The following is an 18,875-nucleotide window of genomic DNA, read 5'->3' as shown; positions in this document are numbered from 1 at the left end:
GAAAAACAAAAAGCCAAGCGAGAAGAAAAAAAATGAGTTACCAAGCAGGGACTCCTGGCAGTTCCCGTGTCCACCTGGAGGGGAAAAGAAGGGATGAAGCCACCTCACGCATAGGAGAAGCACCCATGGAGTCAAGGACAAGCCCAGTCCCTCTCCTCGCGAGGAGGGAACCTGAGCTGATAACCCACGGATGGGACACTGGACAGGCCTTGGGCTCAGTGCTCAGTACTTTAGAAGCACTGCCTCACTTAATCCTCACAAATCCCCGTGAGGTGTCGCTTTCGTGATGTCCATCTTACAGAGGAGAGTGGAGAGAAGGATCCACCACAGGCCAAAGCTTGCACTCTCAGTGTGTGGCCCTGAGCTGACCCACCTGGGCCCTCCTCCTCCTAATAAGCACACACTGTCCGGCAAGGTTTAGGATTTGGCTAAAAGGGCACTGCATGTAAATCAGCGGAAAGGCTTCTTTTTAACCTCAAGAGGTCTCTGATAATACGCTGGAGATATCTCAGGATGAGGAGGCCCCCGAGTGAGCTATCCACTAGGTCATGCCCCAGCCCACCCTGCCTGCAGGTCTCGGGAGGTTCCAGGGTGCACTCAGTAGCTAAGGTGGGCCTCAATCTCCAGATGGAAACTTCTCTGCCCCGAATCCTGGGCTGGAAAGCTGACAGCTCTTGGCTACACAACGAGCAGGTACCTACCTATTCCCTTCTGTCTTCCCTAGCCTGGGCTTTCTACCCGAGCTCTAAACCAAAACTACTCAGAACTGCTCATTTGTGTAGGTCTTGATTTTTACTACCAAAGGCATAGCAAAAGGGTGGTTTTGCCCTGATAAAGGAAGTGATGGATTAGCTCATACCATGGGGCAATTATGGTCAATCTGTTTACTTGTGCTGCAGTCACTCAGATTAAGAAATGCCACTGAGGTGTATACATATGTCAACATTTATCAAATAGTATACTTAAAATATCCACAAGTTTATTGTATGCCAATTATATCAATAAAGTTGTTAAATCGAGGGAAAGGGAGCCCGTTATAAAGATTAGGACACAGTACGTGTAAAGTGTATAGCATAGTTCTTGACATATGGTAGGTACTCAATAAATCATTAATAATAAAGGTTGTGATGATGATTTATGACTAAGCTTTGGCACTTACCCAGGACTCGAAAAATGAAAAATGAAATGCAGTTGGGGCCTTCAGAGTAAGAGGGAAATCTGGGTAAACAGTCCACTTTTGTGGATTTGTCAGGAAGAGAAAGACAGGGTTTTAAATGACTTACCAGAGCTCATGGTGGTGGTAGGACAAGTCTTCTGTAACTGGGGCTCTGCAGAAAAACAAACAACACGATGGAATTAATGAATGGCAGGTTCAAGATAAATCCCTATGGTTCACATTAAAAATGCAAACACTATATATAAGGCTTGATAAAACAGAGCTGAACTAGGCGTTACTTGGTCAGGCTTCTGGTTCTCGGTTGGCTGTGTACTAACCTGACCTTGGGCACATAACTCAAACTCCTTGGCCTCCATTTTGTCAGCCGTACTTGGTTTAGATACTATCCAAGATCCCTTCCACCTATAACATTCTATTAAGAACCTCAAGTTCCATGAGTCCATGTGGATCAAGGAGAGGGTGAAGGAAAGAACCAAGTTTTAGGACAGAGGGATAAAATCACAACACAAATTGATTATTGGAGAGTAATAATAAGATTATATATAGCTTATTATGCTCAAGAAAATGTTCTAGGTGCTTTAAATATATTAATTCATTTCATCCTCACAAGGACCCTATAAGGTAAGAAGTAGCATTGTATTAGTTTGCACAGATGAGGAAACCAAAGCACAGAGAGGCGAACAGCTTGCTGCCCATGTGGCAGAGTTGGTTCTGGAACCCAGACAGCCCGACCTGAAAGCCCAGGCACTTAGGAACTACACTCTACTGCCTTGAGGTGGGAATGCAGTCCACTTACGCACTGATATGCAAAGGGTAACCCTCTCGTTTAATATGGTCCCATCTGAAGTCCCCCAAAACCACTGGCTACTGTCAGTATAGTTTTACCTCTTCTAGAACTTTTTTTTTTTTTTTTTTGGCTGCGTTGGGTCTTCATTGCTGCGCACGGGCTTTCTCTAGTTGCAGCGAGCGGGGGCTACTGTTTGTTGCGGTACGCGGGCTTCTCAGTGCAGTGGCTTCTCTTGTTGTGGAGCACGGGCTCTAGGCACGTGGGCTTCAGTAGTTGTGGCTCTTGGGCTCTAGAGGCGCATGGGCTTAGTTGCTCTGCGGCATGTGGGATCTTCCAAGGCTAGGGATTGAACCTGTGTCCCCTGCATCGGCAGGCGGACTCTTAACCACTGCACCACCAGGGAAGTCCTAGAATCTTACATAAATGCTATAATACGGTATGTAATCTTCTGTACCTGGCTTCTCTCACTTAGCATAACACAATTTAGCGACTGGCCATATATACATGTGGGTCTATTTCTGGACTTTGTTCCATTTATTTGTCTTTATCTAATCCATTGTCTTGATGATTAGAGCTTTATAGTTAAGTCTTGAAATTGGGTATTGTGAGTCTTCCAACTTCATTCTTTTTCAAAATTATTTTGGTTCTTCCAGGTCCTCTGCATTTTCATAAAAGGTTTAGAGTCTTCTTACCAGCTTCCACCAAAACAAAAAAAGCCTGCTGGAATTTTGAATGGGTTCGTGTTCAATCTATGTATCAATCTGGGGGAAATTAACATTTTAACAACATTGAATTTCCAATTCATGAGAATGAACTCTCCCCCTTTATGCAGGTCCTGTTTAATTTCTCCCAGCAATGTCTTGTAACTTTCAAGGTACAAGTCTTGCACATGTTTTGAATAGTAAGGACTAGCTAAACACATGTGAAGGACAACCTGAGAAGTAAGTCTTCATGAGCTGTAGTACCTTACTATTTAACATGAGGTCTGCAGACCAGCAGCTGGGAACTTACTAAAAAATGGAGAAATGCAGAATCAACCCTACACCAACTGAATCAGAATCTGCATTTTAACAAGATCCCCAGCTGGTCCCTATGTACTTTCAAGTGTGAAAAGCAATGATGCAGAGGATATCAACTCCCTGGTTCATGAATTCTGTATTAAGGTCATTATATGGTCTGAGGGTCTGCACCAAGAGACATGCTTTAGTCTCCTTTTTAACGCTGAAGTCAGGCACCAGTTTCCTTTCTGGGTGGTTGACTTGTTCACTGTCCTTGGAATTGACTGAATAGAAGCTGGGGGCAAAAAGGAAATCATTCTAAGTCTGTCTCTCCAGCCCAAATCAGTCGTAAGTTTGCCTCTGTCACTGTCAAGTACACCTGAGACTACCCGTGACCTTCAACAGCCCCTCAGATTGTTCTCTAAGCTGTGGAAACATTTGTTCTTTCAGTTAAGAACACAAACCCTGTGTTCCGTATGCCCGGGTGGTTTCCAATCCTGGTTTTATGATGCTTTCGTTTGCCTCCCAGGGCCAAAACGGATGTCAGGATAGCATCCAAATGTTTTATTTTTTAAATCATTTAAATAATTATGCTAAGGTTTTATTTATTTAACTTTTAAAGCACGACTGTAGAAATGTTTTCGTTTCAACACTGAAGTTATTTTTTTTAACATCTTTATTGGAGTATAATTGCTTTATAATGGTGTGTTAGTTTCTGCTGTATAACAAAGTGAACCAGCTATACGTATACATATATCCCCATATCTCCTCCCTCTTGCATCTCCCTCCCACCCTCCCTTTCCCATCCCTCTAGGTGGACACAAAGCACCGAGCTGATCTCCCTGTGCTATGCGGCTGCTTCCCACTAGCTAGCTATTTTACATTTGGTAGTGTATATATGTCCATGTCACTCTCTCACTTCATCCCAGCTTACCCTTCCCCCTCCCCGTGTCCTCAAGTCCATTCTCCACATCTGCGTCTTTATTCCTGTCCTGCCCCTAGGTTCTTCAGAACCACTTTTTTTTTTTTTAGATTCCATATATACGTGTCAGCATACGGTGTTTGTTTTTCTCTTTCTGACTTACTTCCAACAGTGAAGTTATCTTAATTTTTTTTTTTTACACTACTTTCTAACCTTTATCTGCATAAATAGCATTTACATAGTTATAAACAATGTCTGGACAGCTTTGTGTTCTAGTTCTCAAATTAAATATTTCATGAACATTTTTCTGGATTTTTACAGTCATCATTTTAATGGCTGTAACATTCCATAATTCATTTACCAGATACCTCTTTAGAAGTTAATTTGTTTTAATTTAAAAAATAAGTACATAAATGGAATATTACTCAGCCATAAAAAAAGAATGAAATAATGCCACTTGTAGCAGCATGGATGGACCTAGAGATTATTTTACTAAGTCAGACAGAGAAAGACAAATATCATATGATATTACTTATATGTGGCATCTAAAAAAAATAATACAAACTTATTTACAAAACAGAAATAGACCCACAGACATAGAAAACAGACTTACGGTCACCAAAGGGGAAAGTGGGTGGGGGGATAAATTAGGAATTTAGGAGTAACAGATACTCACTAAGAAATAGATAAGAAACAGGTAAACAACAAGGACCCACTGTATAGCACAGGGTACTATACTCAGTATCTTATAATAACCTATAATGGAAAAAAATCTGAAAAAGTATATATATTATATACATATATATAAAAAACTTTATCAGTTTGCAGTACACCTGAAACTAACAACACTGTAAATCAACTATACTTCAATTAAAAAAATAAGTACAGGGCTTCCCTGGTGGCGCAGTGGTTGAGAGTCCATCCGCCTGCCGATGCAGAGGACGCGGGTTCGTGCCCCGGTCCGGGAGGATCCCACATGCCGCAGAGCGGTTGGGCCCGTGAGCCGTGGCCGCTGAGCCTGCGCGTCCGGAGCCTGTGCTCCACAACGGGAGAGGCCACAGCAGTGAGAGGCCCGTGTACCACACACACACACACACACACACACACACACACAAAAAGTACATAGCACAACAGCATTCTTAGGCTGGGGAAGAAATGAATGGAAATGTCTTATAAAGCAAACAAAAAGGATGCCTCAACTCGCACATGATGAGTCTTCACCATCTGTCATATGTCGGTCACCCTTTGCACAATTTAAGCATTTCTCAAATACAGACACTAGTAATTTCTAGATGTCAGCCCTACTCTTACTTACAAAGTGACCTAAAGCACATATGGGCAGGGATAGTATCCCAAATACTAACCATCACTTTACTACAAACATCCACCAACCAGAGTGGATGCCAGGTGTAGAGCTCTCTGGGCGGGGTGGGGTGGGGTGGGGGGCCCTCCCCAAGCCAGATGTTTTACCGTTTAGTGGTTGGATTGCAAAAAGATGGAAGGAGAATGGGCCCAGGGTGGTAGGACACCATTCCAGTACTTGAGGAACTTGTATGACGTAGCAGGCGGCAACGACAATGCCTAGGTGGGTACCAGCTCTGCACACACATACGTTTTCGGTAGTAGGTCCTGTTATATGCTCTCACTTGGTTGTTTAAATAGGCAGCAGGTGACACGAAGCAGGGGGTAGTTTAAAATAATATCAAAATAAAAACTGTGGCAGTGGCAGTTGTGCCGAGGACGGTGCCCAGTGTCTCATCCTCGGCGGTGGTTGCAACAGCAGCGACACCTTAACCAGACTCTTCCGGGGCCTGGTGTTGGCTCTGAGTCCATCCCTCTCAGCCTCTTTGAATTTCTGCCTGTTCTGAGTGCGGTTCGCCTGCCTCCTGTAAATTCTGAACTACCTGAGATCTTGCCCATAAATCCCCCTTTCAGCCTCAGTTAACCAGAGGCCACGTCTGGTCGCGTGCAACCAAAGCATCTTGAGCAGCACAAGATGAGGGGGAGGAGGGAGCCCCAAAGGTTTCAGTGGGAGAGGAGAATCTTCATTCCTCTCTCCTGAATAAGGCCGTCCAGAGGGGAATCCCAAGTGGCTCCGCGAACAGTTTTGTCTCTACAACCTGAAGAGCTCAGAGTCAGGACGGCGGGGATGCAATCAGGAAGCTGCACAAACTGAGTCTGACCAGAGAACGCTGAAAGCTTTAAAAATCACAATCTAATCCCCACAGTTTATTTAGAGATAATACAAGTATTACCGTCGTATGTTGGACATGAGAGTTTATTTTACATAAAATTTTCTGACACTTAATATTTATTTAAAAACTAAGCTGTAAAGAGTTTGAGTTGGTTGAGAACATGATGGCACATCTTTATAATTTCTCCCCCAAGTCTCCTCCAAAGGAGGCAGGTGCCTTTGGGTAAAAGCCAAAAAAGATGAACAGTGCCACCTAGTGGCAAGACTGGACCACTACAAGTGGGCAGCAATCCCCCGGTGGGTTGCAGGAACCTACAGTGCCCCGGCCTGGGTGGGCCAGCCAGGGTCAAGCCGCCATTCCACCCCTCGGGCTGTCAAGACCCACCGAATTTGGTCAGAACACCACAGAATCAACAGACATTCCACCAAAAGAACAAGATGTGAAGTAGCCAGTCTTGTTACGAATGCATCCAGATAATTAACGGTTCTGCATGGTCCCTCTCTAATCCCACAACCCTATAATTCTGAGATAAGTCTCGATGACACAGAGTGAATAATTACCCAAAAGCAAAAGCTGCCCATGTTCCCAGCTGAAACAGAATCCAATAACTAAATATGGGTTGTTTATTGGGGAAGGAAAGAATCATCCTTATATGGATGATTCAGGGATATATGACAAGGGAGGAATTGAGTGTGTCTGTAAAAATAAGTTCAAGGTCCAGCAAAGAACGTTGGAAGAGAATGAGCCCCTGGTTGACCTCTCACTCAGCATGCTCCAGCTTCCCCTATGACCTACGGTGTTTTGCCTCCATGGCTTCTTCCCAAATACACATACATACACACACAATTGTAAGATTCTGGAAGGGAGACGCTGTGTCATCCTCAGGACTGAGCATTTAGTGGGTGGGTGTTCAGTCAGGAACTCTGCCCTCATCTCTATGCAGCCTTCAGAACCTAACTTTGAAGTCTTACCTTCAAAATAACCAAGACCCTCCTTGTCTCCACTGTAGCTGCCCATTCGACCAGACCCTGATTATACTCTACCTTTGAAATCCAATCTGCCAACCTGATGTGTATATATATATACACACACACACATATACACATATGCATATATATTTGCAGCTACTTCCAGTGGCTTGAAAAGAGTAGGCACAGCTCACAAAGCCCCAGAATACATGCTTGGTCTTATTGCTTTATACTTTGCTGATCCACCAGCAAAGGTACGCTTCTGCAATTTTTTGACAGCTCATCTTCTTCTCAATCTCAAATCATGTCATTTCTCTTCAAATGCACTCTCTGCATTACTGGAGAGGGTGCAGAAGGCTCTTCAGAAAGCCAGAAAGGATAAACACTGAGTCGCAAACGCTTCCTTTCAAGGGGAGGAAGTTAGGATAAACTCGACCCTGACATTAAGTTCAGCCTGGAATCCCATGACACGGCTGGGGGCTCAGAACAGCAAAAGCCCACGGTTTGTGTGGAAAGACCGATGCTTCTGGAGAGGGAGCAATAAGTCATCCCCCCACATCCTCCCACTTCCTCCTGGAATCCCTCCAACGTGGTTTCCGTTCTAACCAGTTATCTAAAATGGCCTTCAGAAAGGTTTCCAGTGCACACACATGGCCAAGTGCAACAGTTTTTGCAGCGGTCGGGGCCTCACTGACCTTGCCATTGAATTTAAGACAGTTAACTCCTTCCTCCTCTCAAGCACTTTCTGGTCCTGATCTGTAAACGTCACTGTGGGCTCGTTTACCTTGAGCCATGAGGCTCTTCCTTCTAGAACAGGATCTTTGCAGTTCTTCTAGGAGTTTAAAGGGCTAGAGGATCCTGAGCTGGGTCCTTTCCAACTGCATGCTCACTTCCTAGAAGATTTCACCCGGACTGTTAGAACCAGAAGGATCCGTGCAGGTTCCCTAGCCCCTTTTCATGGTTTTCCACCTGTTTTGGAAGAAAGTTCCATGAGCCCCCTCAGGCTAACAGGGCAGCTGTGCTTTTATCGATTTCATTCATTTATACTTGCTGAGCTTTCCTTGGATAAATGGGTTGTATGGCTACAAAAAATTCATAAACCAGAAATCTAATCCATCCCCTTATTATTTAGGTGCCAAAACAGATTCAGGAAAAGTTTCCCTTAGTCTTGCTCTTTATTCCGTCTACTAAGCCCACGTTCCCTCCTATCCCTCTTTTTTTTTAAAGAAAATTTATTGGAGTATAGTTGATTTACAGTGTTGTGTTAGTTTCTGCTGTATGGCAAAGTGAATCAGCTATACATATAACCACTCTTTTTTAGATTTTTTTCCCATATAGGTCATTACAGAGTATTGAGTAGAGTTCCCTGTGCTACACAGCAGGTCCTTATTAGTTATCCGTTTTATACATAGTACTGTGTATGTGGCAATCCCAATCTCCCAATTTATCCCTTCCTCCCTTTCCCCCCTGGTAACCATAAGTTTGTTTTTTCCATCTGTGACTATTTCTGTTTTGTAAGTAAGTTTCTTTGTACCATTTTTTTTTAGATTCCACATATAAGCGATACGTGATATTTGCCTTTCTCTGTCTAACTTACTTCACTCAGTATGGTAATCTCTAGGTCCACCCATGTTGCTGCAAATGGCATTATTTCACTGCAGCACTATTTACAACAGCCAGGACATGGAAGCAACCTAAATGTCCACTAACAGAGTAATGGATAAAGAAGATGTCGTACATATATACAATGGAATATTACTTAGCCTCTTATCCCTCTTCTTCCCCCTCAGGGCACCTTCAGCCTTTGGTCTCTTGGCAATGAACACTGAATTCCAGATGAGAAGCAACCATCCACAGCCAATTCATGAACTAGCCAGTGCCAATTCCCCCTTATAACCTTCTGATAGCACCCTATTACCCACCGAACAATGCAAAGTGTTCTGATAACGTTACAAAGATTACTGGCCAAGTCCATTACTCATTTTTTCCCACCCTGCCTTCCTGGTTTCCCCTCCTCCAGTCAAGTTCACTAGACAGTGAGGCCCCTCCAGCAGGGCAGGGTCTTGATCATCTCTGTACCCTACTGTCTAGTATGGTGCCTAGCTCAGAGCAGGCACCCAGTTTGTACTGGTGAGGTGAACGTCTGTCTCCTCATTTCCTTGCCACCTGCCTAGTCTTCTCAATTCTTCTGCCTTCATGACTCACACAACCCAGCCAGCTCTGCTTTTCCATCCTCACACTCACCATTCTATTCCACCACCTCATTCCTAGACAATTACAATGGCCTAATAAGCCTCAGGATCACCCTATAGCCCATGTCCTGCCACGTTCTGACTTTGGCAGTTGTAAGAGTTCCTCGGTCAAATTTCACTGGAGAAAAAAAATCTGCGGGGCCCCTATAAACTCAGAAGGGTTGTCTGGGCAGTACAGGGCAAAAGGAAAGAAGGCAGCAAACCTCCTAGGAAAGAATAATGTACCTAAAACACAGGCCTGATGATACCATTCCAACAGTGTTACTTTAGCACCTAATGTGCACCCAGAACAGTGCTTGGCCCATAGGAGACCAACGTGAATTGGACATTTGCCGTCTTTGAGGCCACCATGGAGCTTGTAGGACAACAGACATGTCCCATTTAATATAATACGATGGGTAACCCTCTGCTAGTGATCTGACCTAAGTGTTACAGGAGCATAGAAAGAAGAGGAATACATTCTGCGAGGAGAGAGAATCAAGGAATGAATAAATACTAAAATGTTTTAAGTGTTCAATGTCACACCTTCTAAAATCACCTTAAACGTCATGCTTTGGGAAGCATTGGTCTAAATGTCCAAATTCCTTAAAATACCATAAGGCTCTGTAAAATGAAGTCCTGATTACTTTTCCAGTCTCATCTCCCCCAGGTATCAATAAGCCCTAAACTCCATGTGTATCATATTTGTCATTCCTATTGAATCCTGAACAAGATTTCCCATTTCCAAGCCTTTAATCTCACTGTTACTTCCCACTAATGCCCTCCTCCCAAACCTCCCCAAATATTAAGGCCAATCCCAGTCACCAGATCCACCGACCCAACAAAAATGTAAGATTTTAATTTTGGTTTAGTCTTATTTTTAATCACTATTGACAGTCATGATGATAAGGAATTCATCTAATAAGACTTAGTTAATAATCACAGAATTCAGAACTCCCATGTCCAAGCTCCCACTAAAGTCATCACACTCTCATCTCAGACCCTTGCCAGAGACGGGCCGAGCAAGATCCAGAGTTGGAAAGTTAGCTTCCGATAAACCTGCAATCGTTTTTTTTTTTTCCCTTTTATACTTAAATGAAGTCTTTAAATAAACATGCAAAGTTGATCCTGCCAACAAAATTGCCAATAAGAAAACACAGCCCAAAAGAGTTACAAGTTTTATACATGCAAAATTATTTGAGCTTCAGACAATAGAATTTAGGAGATAATATATGATTACAAGTTATGTATTACAACACATGGTTTACAGCAAACGTAATAGAGAGGATTAATATCCTTGCTTTACAGTGTACTCGATACTTATTGCCGAGAAAAAAATGTTAAAGGCATGAAGAAATTCCAAGAAAAAAGGCAAACAAATCTGAGAAAAATGTTCACTTAACCTGATTAGTTTAAAAAGAAGATTCAAATAATGGCTAATCATTTTTCCCACTTCTTAAGTTAGTCCACAAATTTAAAAGCACTAACGCTCAGTGTGGTCAAATGCAAAGTCATTGACATTTTCCTACAGTCATTGACACTGTAAATTGTTACCACTGTTTTCAGCCTAGCACATCAAGACTTAATGTAGCTCACACCCTTTGTGCTTTAGGGGAATCCAGTTCAAAGAAAGAACACCAAATAACAATAAAGCTACGTAGACAGAGATGTTTACCACAACTTTGTTAACAGTAAAAACCTAGAAACACTCCTGTGTTCAGTGACAGGGGGTCAATTACATGGCCACTCACCCCTTGGGAGGACTGAACCGTTACGAAGATAATGGTTATGTAGACTGTACAACATGGGGAAACACTTCTTATGAGATTAGGTGAATAAAAAGCAGGATGTAGGTCTGTGTGACGTTTCTGATTATAAATATGTAAAAACCAAAATATGTGCACATACTTCAAAGGAAATATGCCCAAATTCTAAATGATATGGTAGCATGGAATTACAGGTAACTTTAAAATTTCATTTCTATTTTCCAAATTGCATTTAATGTGATTATAATACACTTCTTTTTTAATGAAAGGAAGTTGTTTTTTAATCTCATCCCTGGCATTTGATATGCAATTGTGTAATCTTCAGAACTTTAAAAAGCAAATTCTAACAGACAAGCTAAAAAAAAAAAAAAAAAAGCCACTAACAGTCTTGTCCATTAGAACATGGCAGCCCCACATGATGCAATCGTTCTCAGGACCCATAACAAATGCCCCAAATATGGAATTGCAACATTAACTGCCAGTGATTGTTTTTGTTTAATGAAGCCAAACTACTCCCATGCAGTTCCTTATGAGGACAAGGGAGGCAGTAAAATGACTAGAACGTTCAGCTAGATTTCCTAAAGAAGCAATTACACCAAAACGTTTCATCTTAAAATAGTCCCCAGGGGCTGCCAGGTGACAACACACACAGTACCCCCACTGCTCCCAAAGCCTGCTTGCTGCCAATTCCCTGCTCCTAACCTGATCCCATGGCATTCCAGAGACCTGAGCTCCTCAAACTCTTTATATGTACAACTCTGGGCACACACAGTTTCTTAAGCCCGCGCTGTTAACCAAGACAAGTCTTAAATACAAAAACTGGTCCACGTGTGTTTCCCGAATATGGCGGTGTCTACAGAACCAAAACAAAGCAGTCTAACTGCAGCATCCAGTACACTCGAAACCCTCCACTTAGGAAATCTAGATAACTGAAACAAGGGCAGGTTCCCAAATTCGTTAGATAACGGCAAAACATCTTAGCTCTGTTTAAATTGTAAACACATAACCTCAAACTAATAAAGGCGAGCCCAGGATATAAATGACGCCTTTCTTCTGAAGCAGTTACTGCACAATGTCTACCTGTAGAGAAAGCATGAATGAAAGCATTTTGAATTCTCAGGAGAGTCAAGGTTGAACCATAGGCTATCGGTAAAGAGACTAAGAAGTTACTGTGGGTGGCTGAAAAAAATCTTAAACAGCTGAAACGGGTCTTTTTAGAGCTTGAGCGCAGGAGAGAAGGGTGGGTTTGATATGGCAGGAGAGGTGTCCACGCTTCTAGAAAATCCCTAATTCCCTCTCAACTTTTCTTTTGAACCACAAAATTCCTAAGGCCACATATTTACCACATCATATATCATACAGACATCTGCAGTACAGGCCCATACCATGCTGAGCAATGAAGGAACAGAAGTTCCATTCAGTAAAAAGACTCTGGGTCTTTTGCAAATACATAAATACCTCAATTCATAATACTGGCTTATTCAGGAATTGCTTGTTTTCCTTAAGACATTCTGAAATTTTACTGAAAGTATACTAACCTAGCAAACAGCCAATAGAAACACTGAAAATATCATCTTTTCTGAGAAAACCTCTATTCTCAGCAACATTTGTTTAATAACTGAAGTGGAACACATACAGTCAGGCCCAGAATCAATACTCCCTGAACCCAGACCTTGGAGGCTGAGGACTGCATCAGATCCTTGATGCTTAATTGTAATACATGTGAGACACCGACTTCCATTCATCACTCAGTAAATTGCAGTACTTTAGCTACTTTCCTCTTTTAATTGTATTTTGCACTAACTTTAGGCAATTTGAGTTTATCAGGTATAAAAGCTACAGCCAAGTATTTGAAAATACAGTGCAAATTTCTGAAGTAAGTTTTCTTCCAACTAAGCTAAAATCACTAAAGATATTCAATATAGTGCCAAGGTCATAGCAAGCATTCAATAAAAAGTTTTTGGTTTTTTTTTAATCTATGTTATTTCTCAGACCAGATTACCTAGAAATCAGTTGGCATCTATTAAACATTTATATATTAGTAAACATTTTATATATACACACACACACATTTCTGACTTCAGCTGCTATATGTGTATCCAACTATATCAATAATCACTTTGAACATCTACGGTCTAAATGCACCAATTAAGAGAGATTATTAGAGTGGATCAAAAAATAAGACCCAATTTTATGTTGTAAGAAACCCTCTTTAACTATAAAGACAAAGATTAAAAGTAAATGGATGGAGAAATATATACTGTGCTAACAGTTTCTATATGTGTTTAGTGGCTGTGCAAAACCACTACAAAAAAAGAGTCAGAAGAACTGGGCTTGAAACCCTTGAAACCAAATTCTATCAGGGCTGCAAATTAGGAAGGCCCTTAGTTTCTCAGCCTCAGTTTACTCACCTACAAAAAGAAATGAACAATACCTAATTCCATAAGGTGTTTCTAAATTTTAAAATCTATATGAAATATTGTAAAGTGCTGTTATAAAAGGAAACATATTCTAGCAAAGAGATGCTGGTCTAGTCCTGTTATCCTTTTATTGCTTTAACAGACTGATGAATATAATCACTGCATATCTTATCATGAAGTTGATATTACCAATACTTACCTGTATAAAACGTCAGGCTTTATAAACTGAAGTAGCATCTAAAAACCAAGAAATCCATCTCTGGCTCTGCCTTCCTATGCAAAATCAGGCAATGGAGGACACTCTTCATAAAAATATCATATTTTAAGACACTTCAGAGTTGCTCTCTAAGGTCAGGTCTCAAGGAACCACCATTAATTCAAGATCCATTTACTGTGCGTGCATTCTGTGCAACGTCCTGTGCACAGGCTTCAGAACAGAGAGATGAATCATCTCTTCATTTCCTAAATGCTGACTGTGAACCAGCCATTTACTACATCATTTCTAATCTTGAGAACCCCTTATAAGATTCCCATGCCCATTTTGCAAATACAAAAACAGCCTCAATGGAAGTGAAAAGACTCACTGAAGAGTCTTGCAGAAGCAAGTAGGAAAGATCCTGGTGCTGGCTCCCAAGCCCAGGCTCTTTCCAGTCCATGATCCTCACCCAAAGAGGCACGACACAGTCCCTACCGGAAGCAAGAGGCCCCTATACGAAGGTTGTTCCGAGAATAAACACACCTTAAAAAGAGAGATGGGGGACTTCCCTGGTGGTCCAGTGGGTAAGACTCCGCGCTCCCAATGCAGGGGGCCCAGGTTCAACCCCTGGTTGGGGAACTAGATCCCATATGCCGCAACTAAGAAGTCTGAATGCCACAACTAAAGATCCCACATGTTGCAGTGAAGATCCTGCATGCTGCAACTAAGACCCGGTGCAGCCTAAATAAATAAATATTTGAAAAAAGAGAGAGATGGATAATCCCAGGGCATTTTTATCCAGCTGTGGTAATAATCAAATTTATCAACCAAGATAAGAGATGGTGCCTGCCTTCAGAGACCTTACATTGTAGTTGAGAAGACTAATAGCTTTAAAACCCTGATGAGGCACTAAAGACAGCACGAAAGAGCATCTATGGACTGCCCTCCACTGCAGGAATACGACAGCCAAGAGAATGCCAAGCTTCAAGACTCACCTGGGAAAGATCAGGGGACATGCTGAAAAATACACCCCTTTATGAATGTTTAAAATATCCCTGTAGTACTTACAGTATTAACTTCTCTATAGAGGGTTCACTGGGGGACGTTAAGCTGAATTAGATCACACACAGCACTTTCTGGCAGCCTTTAGGAAGCAGTGACACCCAACAACACCCCCTTACCCACACACACCTGTAAAAGGTGTAGAGGGACTCTAGAATAAATAACTTGGATTTCAGTTGTTGCTCTGCCACTTACTAGATACTCGAGCTGAGGTCTGTCAGTTAACCTTGCTAAAACTTGGTTTCCTCGTCTATAAAATGGGAAGAATAAGTCATCAACCTCAGAGTGTTACGGTGAGCATTAAATGAGGTCAAGCACATCGCGTGATTATCACAGTGTTACAAAGTGCTCAATAAGTTCTAGCTGCTTTCAGCACGATAAGCATCATCAATAGCATCTGAGGCTCAAAACCACTTTCTCCTCAGCTGGTTTCTCTGAGTAGCAGTTGTTCTTTTTTGCAAGTACAGGGAGGCTGGTCTCTTCAAGCTAATTAAAAGGACAGACTCAACCAGCTCTCCTTGCAAGAGCTCACTGCACGCACTTCCTCTCCCTCCTGAAGTTACCTGGACTGTCTTTCCCCAGCAGCACAATCCTCAAAAACTCAACTTCCCATAAGAAGCAAAGTAACGAGTCTACCTTTTCTCCAAACTGTAAATTCTCATGGATAGTTCTGTTCCTGGCTGGGTATCACTTGATTTACATATAAAAAGTATCATCTTCCACGTGTTTTGCTACTAACAAGCTGTTCTCCTCACAAAATTCCTAAGGTGGAAATTTCCAAGATGGGTTCCACACAGGTAGTGTTTGGTACACAGAAGAGACCCCCAGTTCAGTTCTGTTGATGGAAAGGATTTGTATTGAAGAGTTTGTGGAAAGAACATTGGGTAGGTGGTGTGCCCAAGCCACAAACTGGCCTTGAATGCCAGGCAATGGCATTTGTGCTGGCCTCTTATCAGGACAAAGAATTCAAGATAAATTCTTTGGAAGTTTCCTAATTCAAGATTAATCTGACTGAGACATGCAGGATGAACTATAGAGGTGGGTGCACTGGGGCAGGGAGAATATGTAGGCTGACTGTTTGTGAGCTGAGGTCAGGCCAAGGGCAGTCACATCTAGTGCTTTTTATAAGACACACACACACACACACACACACACACACACACAAATATCCCTCAACCATATACACCCACTCTGCCCAGGAAAGTAGCGCCAGAAGAACTTGTTTTGCCCATCTGGCTGTGAAAAGCTCCACAGAGGCTTTGGTTATAGCAATCACAGATGATAACTTCTACATGTGTCTCGTCTTGCTTATCTGTGGCAAAAACTCAGGGAATTTGATTTTCTGAGCTTACTCCTTACATCTCATTCTGCCACGTTTGCCCACAACAATTTTTTTTTTTTCCTGCTCCATTGCCTTGGGGGCTGACAACATAAAATTATCAGAAAGTAAAAGATGTCAAAAAACCTTTAGAACTCAAAGAAGCTTACGAACCAAATAGGGACACTACAATAGCAATCACTAAAATAAAAGATGACAGGGATGTTTAAGAGTTTATTTTCAAACTAATGTCAAAAAGAACAATTCTCAACACAAAATGACCCTGCCTTCACAGCTCACATAGATATAAGACACTGGAAGAAAAGAACTATGTATTCAGTTACATTCAATGCAGGATTGGGGGTAGAGGGATGGAATGACGACATCTGAGATCCCGATTAAGAGAATATTAATATTAATATTAAGAATCTTAATATTAAGAGAATATTAAATTCCTCACAGCCCACTATCAGCAAAGTGTTCCAGGTGCTTAGGCAGTGACTTTACCATTGTGAACCTCAGTTTCCCCCACATGCAAATCAGGGATTAAAATAGCAGTAACATCCCTCCTGTTAAGGATTAATGGGGCCAAGCATTACCCACGTAGCACACAACGAGAACTCAATAAATGGTCATATTGACATAACTGGTCTATTTCCAATTTGCCTCATTCTATCAATAATTCCAAATATGAGGAGAATCAGAGGTGAGTGGAAATCCTCATTAATAAAAGGATTTAATTAGTCACTACTTTACTATAACCATAGTTTACTGGGATTCTGCTCGAAGGAGGCAAGGGCACTGCCAAGAGATGAGGCTTTTTACCGTTGACAGAAAACATAAAATTTGCGGTAGCTCCACCCAGGCCCCCACAAGGCAGTGCCAGCAGTGGCCTTGGCTGCCTACAATCTTTAAAAAAGGGAGGGTGGTGAAAGGCTATATGATCTGTCTTGAACAGGGTTTCATATGGCCAGAGAACTCAGAGCATCACAGAATTTCAAGGCTGGAAAGGACCACAATTTCCAAATGTTATGTATGAGCCTTGAAGTCCAGATCAATCCATCAAGATGAGAAAATGCAACATCCAGGCACACATACTCCCTGAAACAAAGAACCCCAACCCTGCCAAGCCCTTCCAACAGGACAAGGGGGAAAGCCAAGCCATCAATAGGCATTACAGCTACTATGCCTGTGGGCCTGCTGTGCTTTCTAGAAGCTAAGTTCCCCGAAGACAGGCATCTGTTACCATGTGAGTTTGTAAGGCACGAGGGCACTAAAATATTACTCTCTCCTTTCTAAAATTTCATTTCGCCCTTCCCTCTTAAAAAGCAGCGGTAGAAAATTAACATCTAAGGTTTCACAACATTTATAGTAAGTCCAAATGTCTCAAACTGAAGTCAAAAATCTTGTATACAAGTACAAAGTTGGAGAATAAATGGCTTTCTCCTTTTTAAAAAATAAATCATTAAGGCAAATCTACAATCAAATGCCCTTTGGTGCTTCTGAACCCATTAATTCATTCAATAAAAGTTCATTAATGTGAGGCACTGAATAGTGTGGTTCTTCTATTTTAAATTTACAGTATGTCTTACATGTCTGGAAATCAATCCCTCAAAATTCTAACAGAGGACATTTTAAGAAGACTGCAGAGATGGGGGACAGGATAAAGGTCCCATGCAGAAATCTCTCCCACCCTTTAAGTAACAAAAATCTTTCACAAAAATATAACTTCAGAACTCTTGGGTTGGTTCCCCAGTCCTCTTAAAGGGAACTTGGTGAATATAATTTGTGGAGTTTGGTGAATATAATTACACTTCTGGAGGAAATCCAGTTTAACAAGCTTATAATTATAGACTTCCTATTTAATAATAGAAGTGCAAAGATAAATGAAGTTCTTACATAAAAATGTAAAGACTAAGTAAATACACTAGATTATAAGAGGGCCAAAAAACTAAAAGATGACCTAAAACTCTTAAAACAGAGGTGAAAAATACTTGAACTCTCAGCAGGGTATGAGGCATTTCAAATTCCCATCTGCTAATATCACAGCTCGAAAAACTAGCCGGCAAATTTAAAGGCAGAGAATCAGGTGCAGTGAGGCCTTGGGCAGCATGAAATCAGGGATGACGACACAAAGTAAGCCAACAGGCTTTGCTAAATTGTCTAGTCCAACCAGTGAACAGGGACAGAAAACCCCAGTGACTCCGAAAGTTACATATACGTGGAATTTAAAATACTCACAGGACTTCCCTGGTGGCGCAGTGGTTAAGAATCCACCTGCTAATGCAGGGGACATGGGTTTGAGCCCTGGTCCGGGACGATCCCACATGCCACAGAGCAACTAAGCCCGTGCACCACAACTACTGAGCCTGCTCTCTAGAGCCCGCGAGCCACAACTACTGAAGCCCGTGCACCTAGGGCCTGTGCTCTGCAACGAGAAGCCACTGCAATGAGAAGCTCGCACACCGCAACGAAGAGTAGTAGCCCCCACTCACCGCGACTAGAGAAAGCCTGCACGCAGCAACGAAGACCCAACGCAGCCATAAATAAATAAATAGACAGATAGATAAATAATAAAATACTCACATTCCTACTCCACTGCCAGTTACACCGAAGTCCAAAGAGAAACGAGGGAGGAAGCAGGGGGGCTCAGGAATGTGCCTGAGACGCTGACCAGAGGAGAACTGGCTGGAAAGGCGTTGCCTTGGAGCCTCCCAGAGGTCAGCATTTACTCATTTAACATGGACAAGTGGCCGAGCCCTTCCAGTGAGTGCCAGGTGGGGAAACCCTTCTCTGGCCACTCAGCTCAGCTCCCTCATTAAATTCAGAGTGAAA

General features: G+C 42.1%; 1 protein-coding gene across 49 annotated transcripts in view; it reads right to left on the bottom strand.

Moving 5' to 3' along the window:
- Positions 1-18,875, bottom strand: part of SORBS1 (sorbin and SH3 domain containing 1) — a 245,001-nt gene that overhangs the window by 119,607 nt on the left and 106,519 nt on the right. For 37 of the 49 annotated variants that reach the window (XM_067025024.1, XM_067025019.1, XM_067024997.1 and 34 more), the window contains one exon: positions 1,284-1,328. In XM_067025024.1, coding sequence (XP_066881125.1) covers positions 1,284-1,293 — 10 coding nt within the window. In that variant the 5' untranslated portion in view covers positions 1,294-1,328. Of the gene's footprint in view, positions 1-41; positions 75-1,283; positions 1,329-18,875 lie in introns of all 49 variants that reach the window. The other 12 variants (XM_067024994.1, XM_067024977.1, XM_067024981.1 and 9 more) reach the window with 1 other exon arrangement.

This window comes from Kogia breviceps, chromosome 2 (genome assembly GCF_026419965.1).
Source record: "Kogia breviceps isolate mKogBre1 chromosome 2, mKogBre1 haplotype 1, whole genome shotgun sequence".
Classification (NCBI taxonomy): Eukaryota; Metazoa; Chordata; class Mammalia; order Artiodactyla; family Physeteridae; genus Kogia; species Kogia breviceps.
The sequence above is the reverse complement of the archived record's forward strand: the minus strand, read 5'-3'. Positions and strand labels throughout refer to the sequence as shown.